Source organism: Leptosomus discolor, chromosome 5 (genome assembly GCF_034619465.1).
Source record: "Leptosomus discolor isolate bLepDis1 chromosome 5, bLepDis1.hap2, whole genome shotgun sequence".
NCBI lineage: Eukaryota > Metazoa > Chordata > Aves > Leptosomiformes > Leptosomidae > Leptosomus > Leptosomus discolor.
Genome location: NC_141395.1, coordinates 25,615,503 through 25,639,409, shown reverse-complemented (window position 1 = coordinate 25,639,409; position 23,907 = coordinate 25,615,503). Strand labels below are relative to the sequence as shown.

Genomic DNA, 23,907 nt, shown 5'->3' with positions numbered 1-23,907 from the left:
CATTAACACACAGGTTTAGGTATCAAATAAACTTCCGTAGAACTGCAGCTTAGGGACCAATGCTTTGTTAACTTTCCATCTTTCCGTCTCCAGCACATTTGCAGCTGCTATTCTGAGCAGCAGCCACTACAGAAAAGCCTAGCCATGAGACAACATTCTTAACTCTTGGAAGTGCCTCTTGGAGTAAGACACCCTTGACCCAGTACTCCTTAGGGATGCGTTTATCTCTGACAAAGTTTATTTCTGAACAAACTGGGGTACGAATAATTGAAATGAAGCAAATCAGTCTAACAACAGTGTAATAAATCCAAGTGTGAAAACAGTTCCAACAGTGAATATCTAATTCTATACGTGGTGCAAAAAGACCCCTCCAGAGCACAGAACACGTCTGCAGCAATGCAGAGTCCTCTCGCGTTAAGGAAAGGTAGAGCTTCGTGCTATACACAGGCCTAACAATGGGATGCAAACTAGAGGTTTTATTAAAACTTAAGTTTTCTTAAAACATTTGCAAGATTTTAACTGTTAAAAAATGGTAACATTCCCCCTCCCCCCAAGTACAAAAGCATCTGCCCTCAACTGAGGAATCAGGACACACACTGATGCTTTTCCCCGTTACTATGCACAGATGCCCAGGCGCGCTCCCAAGGCACCTCCGCCCAGCAGAGGGGCAGCAAAGGTTTTCCACCTCCAGGCTGCGAAAGCAAGCTTGTCACCTCAGCAACAACCTGCCCGCTGCGCTGCACTAAGGAGAGACTGCGGCCTGACTGCAGCAGCTTCACATTTTGGCTCCATCTTGGCCAAGCAAAAACGGTTGTTAGCGGTTTTTAAAAACACATACAGCCATTGTGAGATTTCCATTAAGTGGCTCCTGATCACATGGAAATCGCAACATCACCGCTGTGCTTACTTCCAAGCTAACTTTCAGTTGTGCGTTACAATGTCAAGAGTTTGCTTTCTGGATGTTTACAGACAGCAGGTCACAAGTTTTCAGTACTTGAATCAGTCTGCGAACATGCCTAAGCCCCAGGTTAAACCGAAACGCACAGGCTACATTTGACTCTATTTGCTGGGTAACTAAAGCACAACCAACGTCAAAACAGAAACTGACTTCACAAAAGTAATGCACAGACTCAAGTGGATTGCGACGTTTCAATAGGTACTCGACTACTATATAAAAGGTGTGAAAAATATCCCAGACCTGTAACAACCAAAGATGCAGAAAAGGAAATACATGTTCCAAGAGTTAAGAACCAACGTGCGTAAAAGCAGATTCCATGAAAAGTTCTTTTATTGTCATTCATCTGCATCGATGCAGTCGTGCTTTCAGCGGGGTGACAGGATTGGCCTCCACCGAACTACCCTGCCTGAAAGCACCAAAAATCGGGAAAGAAACTCTTTGACTTGTACAGATCAATACAAACCCACCTGGTAAGCCAAGATTCATTTATTAGGAGGGAATCACTGCTCTAACCCACGCCAAGTGCCTTTACAGAATCACTGCAGCAGCAGCGTACCGCACGCTGCCGAGAACTGTGACGAACCGCTTCCGAGTCTTCTTCACTTTCTGGGTTTCTGTAAGGCGCCTCTTTCTATCACAAGGTAACAAACAATTTCTGCCCCGCCCCACCCCCCTCCCCCCGGTAACTAGAGCACGTATTTCAAAACATTGACCGTTTCCGTCTCGTCATCTCGCACACACAGCAGTTCTGTACCTGCCAGGAACAGAAGACTCTTCGGTAGCAATTATGCCAGCACGCAACCCTCACCCAGAGCCGGAACTGCTGGACGGCACATGCTGGAATACTTGCTCCTTAATGCTTAAGGCTTTCCTTGAAATTAAAGGGTTGGCAAAGGAAAGCCTAGAAGGAAGTAAGGGTTAAACAAGTGTTTTACTATGCACTACAAATCTTACCCAGTCAGCAACCTTCAATTGAAGAGGATGTGCAAGACATTCCCCATTTTGTCAAGCAGCAGCTTCTCATTCAACCTGAAAATTAAAGAAATTACTCTTACCTTGTTTTAAAAACCTCCCGCTACTCTTTTATAATTCATGAAAAATTTTAAAGGCAAACCTTACCTATGCTCATTGCCCTTCCTTTCAGGTCTAAATGCTAGACCTAGTGATTTTGAGTCAACTCAAGTAGCTATCACTCAAGGAGGTTCCAAAAGGTGAAGAACTCTTGCTAGACTTTCTTCGATATTTCAGCTGTGATAAGCAGATTAACTAGCCTTGGGAAAGCTGCTCACTATCAGCACAGTATCTTATGCCTTCACTTTTCTGGAAGTTGAAGCTGTTGCTCCTGCTGCCTTGTCATTCTGCAATTATGCTGACTTCTCCATACTCAACAGGCTGCTGAAGTCCTGTCTTACGAGTCTCCTTAGCAAAGTATGGATCAAAGAGGTACATCCTAGGTTCTTTGGAGCTGGTTAATCACTGTCCTCACGGCTTACACTTTTCCACGTCACAAACAACAGCTAAGCTACCCCACCCGCCTACAGAGCATCACTTACATCCATCTCTTAAAAGGGTGCATACAGATCTTGTTCATAAAGTTTATTATCACACTATTTTTCAAAGTTAACATTGTTGTCACAGTACAGCTACAAAGGCCCTGTTAAAAAGAACACTGTCAATACATTCTAAAAAAATTTAGAAATACCAGATCAATTGTCAGAAGGGACATCAACCCCATCCTCCAGTTGCCCCTGCAACCAGATGCAGGCCCCAGGTACAAGTCTACACATCTTCTAAGCGTAGTAACGTACAAGTCGGTAGTTAGGTGGCTCACTCCCTAGTGAGTTGTGGTTTAGTTTCCAATGTTTGCAAACTCCAAATGGGTTGTTTAAAAAATGCCTTTATTGAAATACAGCCTCCCCCCCACCCCAAGCCCAAATTAATATGTACAACAACAGAAGTGTTCACTAAATCACCAATTCTTGCTTTAACTTTAGAGATATTTTAAAACTCCACAGAAAAGAATAAGCAGACTTTGCAATCCCGTTTGGAGGCTACCATCTTGACACCGGTTCCTTGTTTTAGCGTACTGCAGTCTAAATACACTCCAATAACAGTGTTTAAATAACATTGTTTAATTTTTTTTTTTTCCCGAACAACACACTCATTTTTCTACTACTTCTTAAAATCGTAATTCATTATTAATATGACTGATTATGCCTTGAGCCATTCCACACATCTTTGCAGATTCATTCCTACACTGGAATCGCATTTACCTTATACTGCACATTGACCCAGCAGCGAAACAGGCGTGAGTAACTCCAGTGCCATATGGCCAAGTGGCTGAGTATTTCTTCTATGGACTGGGCCCCTACTCTTCTGAGCCTGAGCGGACAGAAAGCACTGTCCTGGCAGCAGTCGAGAGAATTCACGTCAGGTGAGAAAATGGCAGGCTGTAGTGCCTTAATTTGGAGGTCAGAGGTGAGGACGAAGCACAATTTCTAGCCACACGTGCTGATAAGATTTGCTACTCCAGTGCATCAAGTCAGACTGTAACGCGCTACCGTTCTACCTGCGGAAGCTCAAGACTGTACCGTTCTACATGGTGGGCATTGCGTCTAGTCGGTAAAATACAGCTAGGTCGTGGTTTGTTTGGTCTTCGAGCTCTTAGCCGAGCGCAGGCATTCGCAAGGGAAAAAGCTGGAGAACTATACTACTCAGAGCCCATCGTGAACAGGCTTTTGGAACGCGTTACCTGGGACTGTCAGTGATTACACCTGTGCTACCCTTGGCTCCCAGTCAGAAGAATGTGTCCAGAAAATTGCCTAGGGTGCATGCAAGAAAGTATATAGCCATTAAGTGATTGAGGAACACACCTACGGTACTCTCGCTATGACGCCTCATTTAATTGAAACAGCGCAGTCTGGTGTGAGGGAGAGGGAAACGGGGACGAAGGAAGGGGATGAAAATTCCAAGCCACCCTCCCCAAAGTATAGTTTTATTGAAACAGAATCATTGTATATCCCAAGGAAACAGGCACTTGATTCCCCCCACCTTAACTTCTCGGGAATTACAATAAATATAAAGATAAAAAGCAAGTTTCTTTTTCTCTTCACCCAAGACTTAAGCAACTGCAGTTATCCCTCAGACATCTCAAATGAGACGGGAGACAGCTTTAATGTGTCTGAAGTTGGTCTTGTTAAAATATTTATCATGCCTTATTTTCTTGAAGCGCTAGTACTAATACAGAGCTACAAATTAAAAAATTATGCACAAACCAAAAAGTAATTTGAAGATTTCATTAAGGTAAAGCTTAGTTCTATAATTCACAAACACTAATTTGAGTAACTCAATCCTAGTTATACATCTAAACAAACTGTAACGCAACATACAGATGTTCTCCCTCTGTATGCCTATGTAACCCAGGTCAATGGCAGTTACATATATACACTGAGACTAGACCCCTTAAGACTGCAAATCGATAGGTGTTTCTATTGTTAACTTTAAATTAATACAAAATAGTAATTGAGAAATGCATTAATCCTCTCTATTAACTAACAAGGAAACACCCTAAACTACATTTTATTTCTGTTATAGAGTTCTCTGTACTAAATGTGGAAAAACTGAACTACACAAATATTGAAAAGTTAAAAATTCCTTAATTTGTTTATTCCTGGTACCACTACCACAATTTACAGGGCAATATACCTGATGTAATGGGAAAATAAAAAGAAAAAAGAAAGACAAAGCTACAACAGATAAAGACCTCAGGAATGTACATCTAATCGACACTACATTGCATTAATCAATAGCTGCACTTTTTGCAAACTGTGGCTATGACAGTCCTGAACAAGAAGGGTTTCCTGTTTAAGCTGCAGTAACTTTTCTGACTATGGATCATCGTTCCTTCTGTGGCAGATTTTACAGTTCCTCTAATGCATTTGGGACGACTGTCTCAAAGTAACCTGCAGCTTTCCTGACAACTCCTCGCTCTCTCTCCTGCTAAGAACTGTAGCCTGTTGAATACAGGATAAGAAAATTATTACTCTCAGTGAACAGTTGTACATTGTTAATCATCATTATAAATATGCATTACACCTACCCTTTTTCTGGTAGCATTTTTAGAATCTTCTACCACCATAGCCCCCACTTCCACTTCCGGATCCATAACCACCTACAAAAACCAGGGTGTATATTGAAATACAAGAATAACAACATATTTTAACCCCAAAAATGCTTTCTGTACAAAATCATATTTACCACCATAGGGACTGCCTGAACTTCTGCCACCAAAGCTGCCACCACCCTTCATGGGACCATAGTTAGACTGCTGCTGTCCACTGTAATTGCCAAAATCATTGTAGTTTCCACTTCCACCATAATTACCTGAAAGCAAATACAGATTTATAAAGCCATTTTCGTTCAACACTCTGGGTGTGAAGCCTGCCAAATTATGACATTCAGCATAAATGTGAATTGTATTCATTTAAAACCATTTAAAGCAGAATTGCAAGCATTTTGCACGCTACCTCTACTAACAACGCAAAACTGATCGAAGTCCCTTAGCATTTTGAAGATCAGAAACTGGTATTTCATTCAAGATGAAAAACTTCACACGAGAAAAATCGATAAGAGATTTGAGAGGCAATTTGAAGTTAACACAATAGGCCAAATTCAAGTCCTCCAAACTCAGAAAAGCACATGACTCCCACTATCATTCTTCCACTGCCCAATGCTTCGCATATATGACAATAATGTAAACCACACACAATTTATTTGCTCCAAAAAGTGACAGAACTGCAAGAGGAATGCTGCATATACACATCAGAGAGTGCACTAAAGTACGCAGATTTTGCAGCTTAACTCCCTAAACTTGGGGCAAACAATCACAAAGCTTGTATCAACTTAGATTTATAGTCCTCCCAGAGGAGGTTGTGATCTACGTGACGTGCACTGGTACCTGATGCCAACAGCACACTTCAAATGGCCAAAAGCTTCAAAATCCTCCTATTCTACTTCCTCCACACACAAATTTATAGCTGCTGCTTTTTGTAAAATGAGTTCCATGTTGTGTAGCGCATCCAATGCGATCCAGACAGAACACATGTAACACAGCATTCTACATTAAGGCCTAATGGTACAACTCAGTTTATGGCAGTATCATACCTCAGGCACTGTACAACTCAGACCTGCCTAAAAAACGCTGATGTCTAATTAAAGTTGCCATCTTACCACCACCAAAATTTCCTCCTTCATTGTAGCCATCATATCCTCCTCCTCCACCTCCATATCCACCACCTGGGTTTCCATATCCTGGTCCTCCACCGCCACCATAACCTCCTCTGCTGCCATAGCCAGGACCACCTCCATAGTTGCCACCTTTGAATAAAAGAAGAGTCAAACTAAACACACCAAAGCTAAATATTGGTAAGGAAAGGTCCATCTAACAACAAAACCACAAAATAAAAATGTCTTGCATTTTCCCTGTATTACATTCATCGCAGTTCCATCATTTATCTCAGCTATTTAATCCAAACAAAAAGCCCCTGCTAGTTTATGCATATCCTTGAAGCAGAAGTTCATTCTGGCTCACAGAAAGTACGCAGACATGCTGCTCCACCATCACCACCCATTACATGTGGTAACTGCTTCTCTACACAAACAGCTTTGTCAGTACTGGTATCATCCTCTTTATTGCTCTGAACTGAAATGACTCAGCAGGCAAAGCCCTCAAAAGAATTCTGGTTTAGTATTTATCTAAACATACAACTTTATTTATATGTGTGTCAAAGCTACTGGACATTCTTTTTTTCTAATCACATTAAGCATATCTGAAAGACTTAGTATTAGATGCTGATCTGGTCTCCAACATTTCGATGGAGTAGTTCCAAACGGGAAATAGATCCAGAGAACTCAACATCACTACACATATCTGCTTATAGAGTCAGGACATCAGGAACTACACGCTGCTTCCCTCACTTCCAGCCCCCCCCACCCTGCAAAAACGCTACTCCACAGACATTTGGTAATCTCCACAGTTCTCTTTACATCCATTTTGGATACTCATCCAAACTTCATCATGAAAAAGATACTGAGCCACAAAAAGTCTCACAGACGACTGAAAAGATTTCTGGCGTGTTAGTTGGTCACTGCTTTGTTCAGTTTTAGTCATGTCAACTGACACCAGAATCTCCATTTAGTTCTCAATACCATAAACAGCTGTTGCATAACCTCATGACAGGGGGAAATATAGAGGAGTATGTTTTTTTAACCACCATTTTGTGAAGAAAACAAAAAATCTCTAACTCTTCACAGCTCTACAATGCAGAAAACATTATCGCCAAAGCAGACTTTGTTTCCAAGGTGAAGCCAAGACTTACAGCTGGTTATAACGTTCGGGGGAAAAAATACCAAGTGAACAATACACTTACCATCACCAAATCCATTGTATCCGTCACCACCCCCAAAGCTTCCTCTGCTCCCACCACCGCCACCACCACCCCCATAGCCTCCTGGAACACAAAACAGATGAGAATGTTTTCCTGAACACACACCTTAAGTGTTTAAGCCAAGTGACACAGGAAACAAAAGAACAGAAATCCCATTCTGTATGGACATCGCAGTAATTTACCTCTTCCACCAAAGTTTCCTCCTCGGCCAAAGTTTCCTCCACCGCCTCCAAAGTTCCCACGACCCATGAAGTTGCCTGAGCCACCCCCACGACCTACAAAATATTTTACTTAAATTACATTAATTGAAAACCAGTTACATAAAACAACCATCCACAACTCCAAACTCACCTCTCTGAGAGCTAGCAGTCTGCATCTCTTGTTTTGAGAGCGCTTTTTTCACTTCACAGTTATGTCCATTTATAGTATGATATTTCTGAACTATATAAAATTGTGAAATAGGAAAAAATTAGAAAATCAAATTGTTGAAAGCAATATGCTGTAAAACTCTCACAGAAATCTACTGTAAGGCATGACGCTTTTAAAAGGACCATCAAATCTACCCCATCTCTTACAATAGTAAGGCAAGTTGATTATGCCAGTATCTTACATTCTACATGCTGCTGTTCTGAAATCTAACGTCACAATTTTATCCCGTAAGTCATTTCATGTTACATACCAACAATTTTATCAACTGTATCATGATCATCAAAAGTTACAAAAGCGAAGCCTCTTTTCTTTCCGCTTTGCCTGTCTTCCATGACTTCTATGGTTTCAATCTTCCCATATTTTTCAAAGTACTCCCTTAAATTATACTCTTCTGTATCTTCTTTAATTCCACCAACAAATATTTTCTTTACTGTGAGATGTGCGCCAGGCTTTACAGAATCCTACAATGCCAAAAAGGACATTCAGTGGTTTAAATTATTAGGTGAAGATTAGGGAATGAGGTTAACTGAAACACTAACTTACCTCCCTCGAAACTGCTCTCTTTGGTTCAACCACGCGTCCATCAACCTTATGCGGTCGAGCACTCATGGCAGCATCTACCTCCTCCACACACGAGTAAGTCACAAAGCCGAAGCCTCTGGAACGTTTTGTTTGTGGGTCTCTCATCACCTGCAAAAACACAGGAGGTACTCTGCATTCCTGTACTAGGTTAAGTACCTACATGTCCTTTCAAAAGCACAAACTAATATTTGAGACTTTACCACACAGTCCGTGAGTGTGCCCCATTTTTCAAAGTGCTCTCTCAAGCTATCATCTGTTGTTTCAAAGCTCAGACCTCCAATGAACAGCTTTCTCAACTGCTCTGGCTCCTTTGGCTCATGGCCCTACAAAATCAAAAATCGAGAACGTATTTTGAATACAAAACACCGAGTTAAAATTTCACAGAATTAGTAAAAATTATCTGTACACATTACAACTACAAATAGGTGGAATATATTTACATAAAAGTAATGACTTCTAATGGGTTGAGACAGCAGCATAATAAACACTTAATGAGGTCTCATTTTAATTAAAACACTAACTAACAACTTAAGAGTGCTCAAATGCAAGCAACAGTAAAGAGATTTGAATATACTAACTGATTCGGTTGCTCCCCAGCCCCCCGGAAGTGCATTCATTTTATGCCTATCTTATGTTCGAGTTGTGTATTGCTCTGTAGGGATTAGCAATGAAGCACTGCTAGATAAAGGGGAGTTCTAACACTCTGTGAAGCACAATCCTGAGGAACTATAAGTAATTTGAAGACACAGTGTACAAGAAAAAAAGGTTATTGTCCAAACTGAGTGTCTACTCCCTCTGGATATCCATTTTGAAAGGTTACTTTTTTGCATTTTGAAGAAATTTATCAATTCTTAATTCCTTAAAATTGTCAATTTTGTACTCAGGTAATTTTGTTAAGTTTAATGCACACAAGCAGGAAAGCAGATGTACATATGTGGTTTTCAGTGTGATAGGAAATGTCTCTCAAATGTGAATCAACATGGACTTGTGTCTTACATATATAAAAATGTCTTGAATAATGACTAATCAATGACCAGTAGTGGGTAAAACTACTGGAATAAGACTGGTACCTTAACAAGCATCATAAACCAAACAAGCTTAATTGAAGCTCTTGACAGATCACCTATAGATGACCAGCCACATTTTAAAAATGTGCTAATTTTCAGAATGCAGTTTTCTATAGCACAATTAAAGGGGGCTTACATGTGCATTAGTGTTTCTGCTGTCTTTCACTGCTGCATTTTTAGGTTTTTTTTAGTTTGGCAAGGAATATTCCCGTATATATGACAGGTGTTTATGAAAAATTATTTTACAACTTTCTCCCATCCCCAAGACAGAGGAGACTTACAGAAAGTAACCAGATTAAAACCTTATTTAGCAAACTGGTACTTTTGTGCATGCAAACCACTCCACAAGGTGCTGGCCAGCTATGCTGCATGTGACTTCAGTTCTGCAGCAGGAATGCGTAACAGGCTTCACTGTTTCTGCTGCAGTGGGTTAACCTAGACTAGATGCAGCATTAGCCTGAGAGCTGAACTACATAAAATCAGCCACAGACTTCTAGGCGTCTCACTTCAAACCTGAAGGTGAAGTGCTTTAACCTCTGTCACAATTTAAATAAATGGGGGTGGTAGTGCTAGGGTTGTCAGGAAAGCATATATCCCTTTGAGTGCAACGCAACCACCCTAAAGAGCAATGAATATTGTGAAACAATACATGGCAAAAGAGAATTTCTGAACTACAGAATGCTTTAGGAAACCATTGATTTATAATGTTCAGGTTGTACTACAGGAAACAATACCAAAGATTATGAAAAGCTGGGTGGGAAATAAATCCCTGGCTAAACTTAGCGAGAAAGAGCCCCAGCATTCTCAGTGACAGCTTGCTATTTAAGGCACTAACTTTGTCACTACAGGAACATTATATAAATGACTGACAGTCAACGGTCCTGTGACTACAAAGCAAAAACTTCTTTTCTACGGGCTTACAAGTGGTTTGGACTACAGAAGCTTAATAAAAAAAAAAAAATCTCCCTTCTAACTGTATGTAAACTTAAAATCTTACATGCTAACATACCTACTGCATACAGAGACTGCTTTAGGTTAAGTGAAGTACTGTTTTCTGTTGCTAACTGCCTTTTTTTTTATTTACTGACGCTACTTACTTTTTAGCTGGGTTATGTTAAAGCTGGGAACATTAAGTGTTTTAAACTCCCGTATGCATATTAAAGGAAATTTATTATGTGAAACTGTAGAGTTTAGACTCCTCCAAAACCAAAAACCCATGTAAGGAAAAATTGGACAAACTTTTTACATTTCTCTGACGCCCCTCAAGGCTAAGGCGTTTCCAGTTAGCAGTTCACACTGCTTTTACCTTAAAAGAATGACCACAGAACGCTTCAGGTCACTCCTGAAAGGAAAAGTAAACTCCTTTTCTGCTCATTTTTATTATGTGCACATGAACTGCCATTCTCATATGGGAGAAAAAACACTTGCCATTACAGCTTCTCTCTTCTATCGGAGAGAAATTATCCTCAGGACACACCTATGTTACACATACTCTCCACAGAAATAAAAGGCAGCATTTTCTTAGGGAGTGAGTTGTTTCTTTCAGGCATTTTGTTCTCACTGGGGTTAAGTATCTCTAGAGTTTTCAGAGTGCTGTCCTCTATCACACAAGATGTTGCTTCTGAGTCCTTCTGCTGTGAGTTGTAACAGCAATCTCTCCTGGGCAGCAAAACTTACACATCTCCCCCTTCCTCCCTAGCGTAACTACCACGCTGCTTCAACAAGATCAGCAGGCTCCCTCCCACTCAGCCGACACTGCGGGCCAGCACGCCATTTTGCAGCATTCCTTCCGTCACAGGAGGAGGTGGGGGTGGGTGCAGTCGTACGAACACCCAGCCTGCCTGCAGCCAGCAAGAAGCTTCATTTCTCCCCCTAAGCAGTTTAAGGGACTTCCCAAACACGTTAGTAGCCTCTGAGGAGGCGGGGAACTTGCTTTCCAGCCTTGACTAGCGACTTCCTCCCTCAAGCCAACGCTCTAAACAGCACCGACCGCCTCCATTTTGTGAGCGATCTCGTCTCCTCCACCCTCAATATGGAGGCGGAGGGGCGGGGCCTCGGGGGGGAGCGGGAACGCGCGCGCGCAGCAGCGCCCGCCCCGCCGGCCACGTCCCAGCGCCGCAGTGGCGCCATGGGAGTGTCCCGCCGCCGCCGCCCGGGCCGGCCCAGGAGGGCACGGCCGGGGAGCACGCGGCTCCCTCTGCTCGCCCCTCTCCCGACCGGAATCCAGCTGCTGGCTCCTACGTCCTACCTAAAGCCCCGAACACTCAGCGCAGTCGAACTGCACCCCGCCCAGAAGAGAGGAACTAAAAATGGCAACTAGCACCGCCAGGAATGCCTGCAAAAATCCTAATCTCTGCAGAAATCCTAAGATCTTTTGACAACACTGCTGCAGATACCAACTGCCTTTATCCTGAGTTTGCTACAAACCTAACTTTCACCTGGCAGGTGTTTTGAATAACCAGCCTTTCGGAGCTGCAGTATTTCTCTTTTAAAAGGACTTTTCAGGTGGAGTCCTCCCGGGCATCGTACCTCCGTGAACACCAGCAAGCACCCACAAAACACCTGGCACCATGCCTGCGCTTCCCTGCGGCCAAACCTGTGAGACGGGTCTGCTCTGTGCCCCCAGCAGTCCAATCCTAGACTGCCTGCTCAAATAGGAATGCTGACCACAACTGGGGCTGCCATCAACTTTCCCTGTGAAACATTTTCTCTAGAAACTTAATAGCTTTTACCTACGTTCCAGGGCAAGCTACTTTTGTAACCTACAGGAGCTGATTTAGGAGGCAGCTGAGCGACCCCAGTCACGTCCTACCCAAAGTCCAAACCTGTGAGACAGTTGCAACATTCCTTCCGCAAGGACTTTACACACCGCACTCAATACAAAATAACCATACGCTACCAAGCACATGCCACCGGGACGAGGTTTGCTCTTAACTCAAGTGTACAGGCCCTCGCACATTGCAGTAGTGTATCGTTCCTGAACAAAAGGGTTTGAACTAGCTAAAATATTCGGGAACCCTGGAAAAGGAAGGTTAGGAAGCAAACAAGTGAAAATAAACAATCAGAAAATGTCTCAGTTATAAGCTATACACGCATATTTAATACCCTCTTTGCTGATCTTAAAATTCGAGTTTATTTTCTGAAGGGTATCAAGACCTTTCCCCCCCGCCTCCCACTTCCACACCCTGCCCCAAAGTAACTAGCTCCCATCCTCCCAGAACAGCCCCAACATCTTCTCTATACTACGCACCTTATTCAGTCTACGGTATTTCTGCTAGAAGCAAAAGAAAACAGTTATTTTTACTTAGTACAGCCTCGCTTTCATTTGCAGTGACTATCAGGCAACCATTTTTTATATACAAAAAAAAAAAGAAAGAACCTGTCTTCACGCCCACTAAAAACAGGATTTTGAAGATAAGGAATCAAGTTCCTGCTGATACTCTGAGGATGCATGAATTTCTTAAAAAAAATAATTACACCTTGCTTTAATTGCAAACGTACATTTAACCACTTTCATTACAACAGAAAATCAGAAAAGCAAATTTCCCCACTATGCTTAACACCCCACCCCTTAACACTAAGTAATACACTGCAATTTAAAGTTACTCCACTAATATGGGGATGAAGAAGGTAGGAAAAAAGCTATGAATTAATACATCAGACAGAAATGGTTAAGTTGTTGGGTTTTCTTAATCTTTTCCCCTTAAAGTTACTTTTTTTTAATTAAAAAAGCAACCCTCTCACCTGTGAGGATCGTCTTCCTTTCCTCTTGTAGTCTTCCACATCTCTCTCTTCCTTAAGAGCAGCCATTTTGGAAGGGTACTCTAACTCAGCCTTTCTGTTAGATCTAGGAAACCTAGAAAACAGGTTGGATAAGTCAGTACTTACCCCAACTCCTGTGAAGCAGGGCCTCCTCTGGCTGCAACACACGGGTGTGGCTTTATAGGAGACGGGAGAGGGGTGAAAGCAGAAAAAAATATAAGTATTTAAGGGCAGAGTAAAAATCCTCAGCCTACTTTGCTCACTTAATAGTTAAGAGCGGCAGAAGGAACAGCTGCTATCCTAGCACAGCTCTTTTTACAACTGTTGGAGTAACTAGGTACAAACTAATGCTAAAATCTGCAGAAAACAACCTATGTTGATTACTGTCTTACATAACTATCATGAATACAACTGGTACAGGGCAATCAAACTCTACCTTTGATACCCAAACCCACTACAAAAATCAAATTCTACTTATCTAGGTTTTAAACCTCAAAAATATTTAATATTTTGCAAATATCGCTTATTAGAACTACCTTATGTGTAACCTACTGTAATGGGTGATCCAGCACTCTGGAACTGGAACACTAGAGGATGCGTTAAATATTTTCTGTATCAAAAAATATTTTCCGCTAACACCAGTGCAAGAATCCTTTACTGACTCTATTCTTGCAACACCAGAAATTTTAACAACGTGAGTTGATCCTCAGCAGTCTGTAGCACAAGTAATCTGCATTACTTTTGCTTCCAAGTGATATATTTGATTACCACCTTGTACTCTATATTTACATACCAAACTTTTCACAATAAATGTGAATGTTATGTACATATCATTACAAAGCCCAAGAATTTCACAAGATAAGCTCAGTGAATGAATCCATATCTAAGCATTCACGTTCCCTTTAGCCTTTATTATTTCAAGTTTTCTGAGATCATTAACTTACTTGTCTTACAGACTGTATTAGTATCTTTGGCTACAATTCATCGCTACTTGGGATGTTTCTTTATTACAGTGGCCAAAATACAACACTGTCACTGAGTGACATGATTCTGTAAAACTATATTTGTGCTACATTAAGTTCATTGATATTTACAAGATTAGGTGTATTTTTGTGGGTTTATTTGTTTGGGTTGTGGGTGGGTTTTTTAGGGTTTTATTTCTGCAAACACCACATAGGGAAAGGCAGGCAGGTCTCCGCAAATGACCAACATGTACTGTTATAAAGAGCTGAAATTATTTAATATAATCCCATGTTAAAATCCAGCTTCAAATGAAACTCTTCTGTGAAATCATGAGTACCATGATTTAATGCATTAACAATTTTAAAGGTTTTACAAAGTAACATCAAAGTGTTGGTATTCTCTTCAGTTCCTCTCCACACAGTGTTAAACCTACTCTTGAAATCCTTCAAACGTCATTTTGATTTAGGAGGTATTAGGATACTGAGTGTTTCAGCTGAACTGTTTAATTCCTTATGTCATGCAGGGGAGGTATGAAACAGAATGTTTACAAGTGCTTTTAAAAAAGTAGCTGTATGGCAAAACTTTGGGAATTGTAAGGGAGGAAAAGGATAAGCCTATTTAAATACTTTTTTAAAGTCATGGAACATATGCAATTCCTCTCTGGTTTTGTCACATGCTGCTTCTTCCCCAGTGAGGTTCCATGCTGGCCAACATAAAACTCTCAGGCATGGTCTCTGCCACACGGTCAAAAGAGAGTTGCCTCCTTGCTAATGCACACCATCAGCTGAAGCAGAACACAGCCCTGTACGGCCCTATTCTTACTTTGCCTCACAAAAAGTTGCTAAAAAACAGCTGTCAATATTAGCTTTTTTAATACTTAACATCAACAAAATACTCCGTTAAACTCTTAATAAAAATGTTCTGAACATTTATATCAGCTGAGTTAAGCTAGCATTTAAACAGTTGTATCCTGCAACTGAACTATAGAATTTAATGTAGTCTCAGAACGATCTGTTATGAGCAGAAAGTCATTAGGAGATGCCTCATTACTCAAAGAAACTTGCAATGCTACTGTATCTCTTACAGAGAGAAGACAAGAGAGGCGAAACAGACATCTCCAAGATGGAGTTTACCAGTCCATTCAAAGAATACTATGGAGATGTACTGGTATTTTCTGTAAATAGCTAAAATTGGACATAATGTCCATACAGGATATTGTCCTAAACCTATAAGTTAAAGCAGCAAAACAATAGATTTTTTCAGCTTTAAGCGCGTTGGCAGTTTATTCCCACCACCAATAGGAACATCTGCTGGGAAAAGAACAAGAACATATTAGCTTAATAACTTATGTGATGGGTTTCCAAGCTTTACTGAAGGACATTCAAATGCTTTGAACTAACCATCCCTCCCAGTTGTCAAACTATTCAACAACCCTGAAGCAGCTAAAACAATTGCCTACATGGAAAAGTTATTTTTAGCTGGTTTGGTAAGGGATCCAGTTTCTCCTCTGCTTTTAATGTAGGAACAGAAACTAGTGTGACCCATTGGTTTCTCTGTTCTCAATTTTGTAAGATTTCAGCTTGCAATGAAGGGGCTCAAGAGAAAAAAAAAAAAACAAAACACTAACCCCACAAAAAAACCTGCACCATTTTTGCTCACCATACTTTACTTGAAAAACTTGGGTTTGGAGGAGAGGAGAGCAAAGGGGGATATCATGACAGTATTTCCCTCCAGGTAGGGTGTGGATGATCGCCCTAGTCTGCCTTTGATCTCGCCTGCATTCAAACTGAGGAAAATTTGAACCAAGGTTTGTGCAGAACTGCTTCTTCGTGTTGCCCACCAGGATTAAGGCACGATGCGACCGAACGTTGTGGCTCTTGTGCATATGTGATTGCGGGAGTGGTAAAGCAGAGGGAGCTTTGCACTATGCCTTCTCCCACCCCCTCGGGCAGCAAAAGCTCGCTACACATGCTACCTCTCCTCGGGAAGTGGGTGAGACGCCGGCAACGTGTACCAGCATTCCTCAGCGAGAAGCTGCGTACTGCACTAAATCACCTTAATGCTTTAAAAGTCTGTTCCCAGTATAACGAGTGCGAAAAGAATATCCTAGCGCACTACTGCGGGTAGTTCACGTGGGGGGGCCACACAGGGACGGCAGAACAATGACACACGCATGTGCGTGGCTCGCTTCTCCCCGCTCTAGCCGAATACACGCCTAAGTGTTTCGGTGTCCCCCTGGATAGCTGAGGAGGACTCTGCCACCCGCAGCCTTGTCCCAAGCCGAGGGCCAGGCGTCCCCCACCCACACTCTGGAGCGCAGCGAAATGGCGGCCGCAGTTGCTGTGCCCCAGGGGCCGCACGGCGGAAGCGCAGCCTCTCCCGCGTCCTCCCTCTTCCTGCCAGCGGCCGCCATTGCGTGTTAATGCGCCATGTCACAGGGAAAAGCGGGCCTGAAGCGCGGCAGAAACGCTACAAGGAGGAGGCGGCCGCTCCGGGGCGGCAGCGGGAACCGCGAGGGGCACCATTACGTGTCGCCCCCCGCCCCGCAGCCCGTCGCGCCCAGCACTTCCCCTTCCCACCCGGGGGCTGTGGCGGGGTTAACGCAGCTCTGCCTCCGCCGGGGGCGAGGAGGTGGTGGTGTGCCGCCTCACCTCCCCCTCCACCCTTGCCTCAGCTCAGCCTAGCGAGTCCCGCTCCCTCCACGCGGCGGGCAGTTACCTCCATTTTGTGACCAGACTCGCCTCCTTCAGTACCAATATGGAGCCGAGAGGAAGAGGAGGGGGAGGGCGGAGGAGGGGTCACGTGGTGGAAAGGCAGGCTCCTGGCACCGCGCGACAGGGGGAAGGGAGGGCTGGCAGCTGTGCGCGCGCGCGCTCGCGGCGGCCGTTACCGCTTTCTTCTCGGCACCAGCCGCCCCTCCCCCCACCCCCGTCCGCCGCGCCGCGAGCCCTGGGCCGCGCTCGGCCGAGCGGCCCCTTCCCCACCGAGAGGGCGGGAGAGGAGGGGAGCGAGGGAAGGGAGGAAGGGAGGAAGGCAGGCGGGGGTAGGGTAGGGCAGGAGAGGTGCGAGGAGATAAGATATAACCGTGCCAGCCTTCAGTTAAGCGCCTTCCCGCCCTCGTCGGTCCCACGCCGGCAGCCGGCCCTGCGCACTAACCGCCGCCCGCTGTGGGGGTGGCGGCGCCGGCGCGCAGCCGTGACTGGTGCGCACAGGCGGGCACCGCCTCTCCTCTCCACGTAAGGCCTCCCCCCGCCGCGGCGGCCCGCCCCCGCCTCCTGCCTAGCGCCGGGCTGGGGTCCCGAGCGCCGGCGGCGGCTCGCAGGTCGGTATCTCGTCTGCCTGCGGCCGGGGGGCTGCTGTGTGAAAGGGGAGCCCAGGCAATGCTGGCCTTGAGGGAGGTTGTTAATCAGGCGGGTTAAAATACTATGTAGGAAAGGGCGGAATGAGGTGCTTACAGAGGACTTCTGCAGGAGTATCGGAGTTTGCCTGAGGCGCCCGGGACCTTCTGAAAGAAGTCCTTTGTCTCCACGTATTTTATCCTGGAGACGCTGCAAAGAGGATTTGCTCTCCAGAGGCTGTTTAGCACTCACCCTTTGAAAGTGAGGGTAGGTTAGTGTATTTCTGGTGAATACCAAAACAAATTCAAGCAATAAGTTTTACAAACTTCTCCATACCTTCTTAAGCAGAGGTATTGCCTGTGTCTTAATGGTGTTTGTCATCATAAACACGTAGAGAGCTTAAAAGAAAGGGTCTTCCATCAAGAACTTTGTATAGAACAAAACATAGTTAAGCACATGTGCACTAAATTTTTTCCTTATCTGGAAAACATCAGCAAAACCTATATTATAAAAACCTACCCCCTAAAGTTTCTTCAGTCTTACTTGTCTCTATCCTCTCACAGTACCAGTAGCTATTTCAGTATGATGACCTAACCTAGGCAGGAGGTGTTGGCACTTACCCCCTTTAAAAATATCTTCATGCTATATAAAGGAATAAACTGGTTGATATGTTTTTTTCTGAAAGGTTTGTAGGTGGATTCCCCCCCCACCCCATGAAATGCTTGACTGAAAGGATTATGAGTCACTGGAAGTTGAGTATTAGCTGATAGTTTCATGTCTTTATATCGTTACCCTGCAGTTCCTGAAGAAAATAAAAAAAAAAAAAAAAGGAAAATATAACCTTTGTGTTTCAGATTAGCATCTTGCATTTATGCCAAAGTGTCAAAACCTCTTTGAGTTCTCTAACTAAAAAGAATTTACCTAATATGTAGAGAAATTTCCAGTAGGTTTAGAAATGTTCTCGCTACTATTGTGTACAGAAGTTGAAAGCAGTTTTTAGACAATTCCTATACTTTGATCTCTGTAAGGAAGTAGGTGACTTTCTAGGAAGTAAAACTCACTGGAAATCTCAGCAGCCTCCAGATATTCATTGCACTGAGGCCAAATCCAACAATTTCTCATATTTCTTCTCCCAAGTAAACCACACAATCTAACTTTTCATTTCAAATAAAATTCTTCATGTATGTGTCATTCATGTTGCTTGTTCTCTTGCCCCTGTTACCCACACAGTGAGAGTACTGAGACAGACAACAGTACGGGCTAAATACGTCTCTCAGTTTCAAAGGTTTTTGTAGTTTACACGGGAGCTGCCTCACCGAACTTGAAGAATATCATGCCTTTACTATGTTGATTGTCATGCATTTTACAGTTAAGTGTCACTCATGGAGGCTGATTGTCTTGCAGGCTCATTTGGTTGCACAGTCATAGGCAGATCATGTTCGAATTCTATAGTTTCAGTTCATGATCGTCCTCCCTTATGTGTAATCAATTGTAGAAAATGTAATGATTTTATAATATTGTGCTTACTGCACTGACATAAAAGAAGCCGGTAAATGAGGGAGATGCACATTTTACAAAGATCCACAGTTGCTGATGAAAATTATCCACAAGTTTGAGATCTTAGATAAAAAATTATAATTTTTATTTCAGGCAAACAGTTTTCTGCTAGTAACGTGTTTTCAAGTTGGTTGTTATTTAGTAGAATATTTCTTCCCACTTTCAATCACCCATTTCCTTAAGAGAAAATGTAGCCTTTAATACACCTGTATCCATTCTGGCTGATGTAGTTTCATAGCCAGATGGAGTTCCACATTATGTAGCAGATGCAGTATTGGTGATCTATGCAGATGGCTAACATGCTTTTCTTTTTTTCCTAGCAGTGTTTACAAACATGTACTTTCCTCTTTGTCAGCCAAGGGAAAAATGTGTTTTTCCAAAAAAAGTGGGAAGGGCTTTTAACTTTTGTGTATTTCTGTGGCTGAAATGTCTGTTTCTCTTAATTGTCCTTTTTGTTGTGGGTTTGTTGGAGGTTTTATTGCTTGATTCTTACACGGCATCTGCTTGTGAAGTGAATCTTTGGCTATGTAAATATAACTGGTGAAATTGTCCAAAGTTTTTTTTATTATTACACAGAGATTAAGATGCAAATATGAAATCGATCTGGAATTCTACCCTCCAGAATAGTGATGTTAGTGGAGGCAATTCACTGAACCAAACATATTTTCCACAAGCCTCTTAGTTTGCAGAAACAAATGGACTTATCGTTAGTTAAATGTGATGATAGTTTTGCAAATATATATTTAAGTTTCATACTTTGAAAAGAACACAAGCTACAATTTTGATAAGATGATCTGAGTGCTGTATAGTAAAACATTTGTGTCAGCTTCACAACAAAAGGTTGTTTAACATTCAGTTCTTTTTTGGGTTGTAGAAACATGGTATATTTAAAAATGGGCAAGTGTTACTGCAGATACTTTGTTATTGTGCAAGCAACTGCAGCTTCTGATGTCTTTTTCATTTAGAAACAGCTGTTTTCATTTCTGAATTTGATTTAAGTTGCCGAGCTTTGCTGAACAAAGACAGGATAACATATTAGTGTCAGGTAACATTTTGGTAATTCTTCTTATATTTGTATGCAGTGCAGGGTGCATGAAAACCTTTTACCTCATTAATTAAAAAATACATAGAATCAATAACCTAATTCTTGATATTAGAATTAGTAGTATGATTATGCTATTTGCTTTATTTCAGAAATTGTTAATAATACTCTTAATATAGATGTATATACATATATGTACACATACATACGTTTGTATACACACATGCTACAGAACCAACAAATCCTAAAGACCCTTTCCACTTCAGCTTGTGCCAATTCAAGTGCCTTGTGCCCCAGAACTCTGGCAGTCTCTGGAGGACGTAGTTGCAATGGTTTGAGATAGTATTTCCCCTTTCTGTCTGCTTTTTTTCCTGTGGATTCCTGTGGAAGTCACTGAATGCATGTAGATACGTCAGCTGCTTCAATTTATAGTCTCCTATATTAACTTTAATAATTGATAAAGGTGCGTTTGAAGTAATATGTCAGTCTATGAGCTAGTCTGAAGCAAAACCACACATACTTGTCCACCAGCCTAGTAAAGGTTTGGTAATCTCCAGCAAACATTTGGGGAAACAACACCAAACTCCTGCAACTAGGTCCATTAGACTCCATCTGTCAGAGACCTTAGGTCTATTTTACATGACTTATGTTCCTCAAGTGCTACATCTCAGAACTGTGATCCAGGATATGAGAGAGATCAAACAATTTGCTCAATTAAAAATATGTTTAGACTGCTTTCCCTTTGTATATTTTGGTTTCATTCAGGGGCACAGTATTAATTCTTTCTGCAAATTGTATCTCTATATAAAATGTTTATTCTTTAGAATATTTCACATTTGTACCAGATATGTAATATGGAAAAGAATCCTGTGTTTTGGATTTCTATAAAAATCAATAGTTTCCAAAACATTTTTCCCCACTTGTTCTGCTCTTCTTTGGATGTTAATTAAATCTGAAAGTATTCTACCCTGTTTTGTTCCACACCCTACTCTCTCTATTCTATCTGAATTTTCTTCTTAACATTTTATTTGCTTGAACCCCTCTGACAGAAATCAAAGGAAGAAGTGTGCTTTGGGAATGATATTAGGACTAACCAAACAATAAAATCAGCTCTAGCAATGAAGGAAAGACAGCTTTCTGGGATGCCATTATAACATAGCCGGCTCTGTAACTTTGTGCACCAGAATTTCACATTTATTGTCTAGATCTTAGGATAGGGGGAGTTCTGTTACTAGCAGAATTATGCCCTAGACAAAGTGTAAAGGTGTCATGTTAAAGTGTCAACAATCATATTTAGGGAGCTTACTTGAGATAAAGTATTGTATGCCTAACATTGTATGCTGCTTGATTTACACGCGGCTCTAGGGTAAATTTAGGGCTTTCTTAAAGCGATATACTTTGCTTAAGCTAGATTTTTTTTTTGTTATCAAACATACATTTTCTTTAAATGTAGATCAAATAGAAAGGAGTATATGTATTGCTAGGAGAAAAAAGAATGTGATAGCCACTTACACTTAAAAACTCCAGGTAATATGTTGTGTTTGAGATGTCAATTTGTGTCATAAAATCATCACAACTGGGAAAAAGGTAAGAAATACAAGATTTCTAGAATAATTTTTAATTTGAATTCATATTGTCTACACAGGAAGAAAAAAACCTTGAGATGTAGAAGAAAGAACAAAAATGGAGGATGTAGCAGGTAATATCTGTTGTTCTTGGAACCAAAATTCTAGGAAGTAGTATATGATTATACTTGATCTTAGTGTTCATTCTTTGTTACTAAGAATTGGCAAACACTAGTTAGGAGTAATTGTACAACCGGCTAAATAATATTATTGAGTACGTTTTATTAAGGCGAGGAACTGCAGGTGGATTTCCTGCTTGCCTACGTATCTGTGCAAGAGAGTAGGGCAGGAGAAATAAATCTTGTTCTTTCCTTGACTGCAATGCAGATCTAGCTCTGGGAGGGGTTTTCATACCCACACGGCTCGAACACATGGCCAGTGTTCAGCCAATAGCTAGCCTTACATCTGGCACTGGATTTGTGTGGCTCAAAATGCCTTTCTGACTGCTAAACATGAAAACACCTCACTTGTTTTTCTGTACTGAATTTATGCACATTCTTCAGATTGTGATTGATACCAAACATAATTTTAACTGGTTATCTGGTATACACTGTAGCTACCCTAAAAACAACGTAGCCAATGACTGTCACAGACAGGGTTTTTCTAAAAACACAGATACATAGATGATTTGTTTCCCTTTCCTTTCCCAGCTACGCTTAAGCTGCTAGGATCATGCTTTTTGATGGCATGCTATGTTTTAACCTGTTTGTAAATTGTACTCCACTTTTAAGTATTACACCCCACTGGCAAGTCAGCTATTTCAAAATACATTGACTTGATTTTTTTACATAATTATTTTGTATTCTATTGCTGCCGAGAATAATTTTTATTCATTTTATAATATGTATCTGCAATGTTTAGATTACTGTGATGCAAGGGCATATGTATGGTTCTTTATATATAGCTTGAAACATATGTGAATAAGGTTATGTCTTTCAAAAGCTGCCAAAATAAATTTAAATTCCAGTGGGCAATACCACATGTGCTAATGTTTGCATTTGGAACATAGAGGCATGTATCTCTGAAAAAAATCAAGTCTCCATAATGAATTCCATAAAAGTTTTCTTTTTTTTTTCTTTCCTAATATAGAAATTTTGTATTAATTAGGAATAGATATTCCTAAATAGAAAATATTGTGCCCTAAAATATGAGTGGTTGTGATTTAAACCAACACCATAAGCATTACAACAGTTTCTGTTAGGTATCTGATAATTCTTTCTCATTACATTTAAAATTATTATAATGACAAATTCCAGGAGTTCAATGGAGCTGCTGGGCAAGTAGAATAAAACTCTACAGAATGTCAAGAAATGATCTACCCATTGTGTCTGATCAAACCATTTAAATAAGAGAAAGATATTGAAACTACTGGGAGAATGTGGCTGAAGGTGAGGACACTGCAGCTGGTAGGTAGTCACTTGTACATTTAGAGACCTGAAATGTACAAACTGATGTATTCCATGGAAAATTGTGTTATGAGTTAAAAACATGCCCTGTAATGCTAGAATACTTGCCACTGAAACAACTGCACGTGCTTGTTTACCAAATATTGTAGGTCATGTGCAAGAAACACAGTTGGAAAATGCTGAGTAGGGGAAATACTTATGGCAATATAGAACCTGATGACATTTCTGCCTTCAGGGCACACATGGTTTGAATTCATTGGCCATATAATTAATCATTTTCTGTGTGTTAATAAGAGGATGGTAATATGAGCAGATAGATAATGCAAGAGAAATCTAACATAAGGTCAACTATCTAATTCATAAAAATGTATTAATGTTTAAGGCTATAACTTTCAAACAAGTTACATTGTGTAAACGGGAACAATTCAGCTTTAAAATGTTGCTATTTTGCTTTTGTGAAAAAGACAGACAAGTATTTTTTGTGGAGTTTCCCCCGAAACCTGTCATTCTTGGTGAAATGCAATGTAATGTTTGCAACGTAACACTGTTGTAGTTGTATCATCTGCATCTAACATGTATTTCATCGATCTACATTACCCAGATTTCAGAGGGCTTGGTAACAGTATCTTGTACCAGATATAATTAAAACATAGTTTTGACTTTGTGGTGTTTAAGGGATTCAATAAACTGTCTAACAATGACCCCAAAGCACTCAAAAATTATGGATAAAGG

The 23,907-nt window shown here is 41.4% G+C and overlaps 1 protein-coding gene across 5 annotated transcripts; it reads right to left on the bottom strand.

Annotated features, from left to right (window-relative positions):
- Positions 1-1,429: 1,429 nt before the first annotated feature.
- Positions 1,430-17,050, bottom strand: HNRNPA3 (heterogeneous nuclear ribonucleoprotein A3). Of its 5 annotated transcripts, none has more exons than XM_086466068.1 (13): positions 16,926-17,050; positions 13,227-13,338; positions 12,733-12,756; positions 8,616-8,738; positions 8,377-8,523; positions 8,084-8,294; positions 7,756-7,845; positions 7,587-7,694; positions 7,387-7,467; positions 6,188-6,334; positions 5,216-5,341; positions 5,058-5,129; positions 1,430-4,971 (listed from the first exon to the last, which is right to left on the bottom strand). In XM_086466068.1, exons 2-12 carry the CDS (start codon positions 13,290-13,292, stop codon positions 5,077-5,079), a joined length of 1,176 nt encoding a protein of 391 aa, XP_086322194.1. In that variant the 5' UTR covers positions 13,293-13,338; positions 16,926-17,050; the 3' UTR covers positions 1,430-4,971; positions 5,058-5,076. The 5 variants fall into 5 exon arrangements, with proteins under 5 accessions (XP_086322194.1, XP_086322196.1, XP_086322195.1 ...); XM_086466070.1 differs by having other exon boundaries at positions 7,587-7,679; XM_086466069.1 differs by having other exon boundaries at positions 12,733-12,753.
- Positions 17,051-23,907: the final 6,857 nt, after the last annotated feature.

What these genes read in the sequence shown, in the direction of transcription:
- HNRNPA3 (XM_086466068.1), bottom strand. Translation starts at nt 13,292, where the DNA reads ATGGCTGCTCTTAAGGAAGAGAGAGATGTGGAAGACTACAAGAGGAAA. An exon ending in AAGGAAGACGATCCTCACAG is followed by an intron (nt 12,757 to 13,226) that starts GTGAGAGGGTTG and finishes TTTTGCTTCTAG; the next exon opens with CAGAAATACCGTAGACTGAA. An exon ending in AGAGAGCAGTTTCGAGGGAG is followed by an intron (nt 8,295 to 8,376) that starts GTAAGTTAGTGT and finishes TTGGCATTGTAG; the next exon opens with GATTCTGTAAAGCCTGGCGC.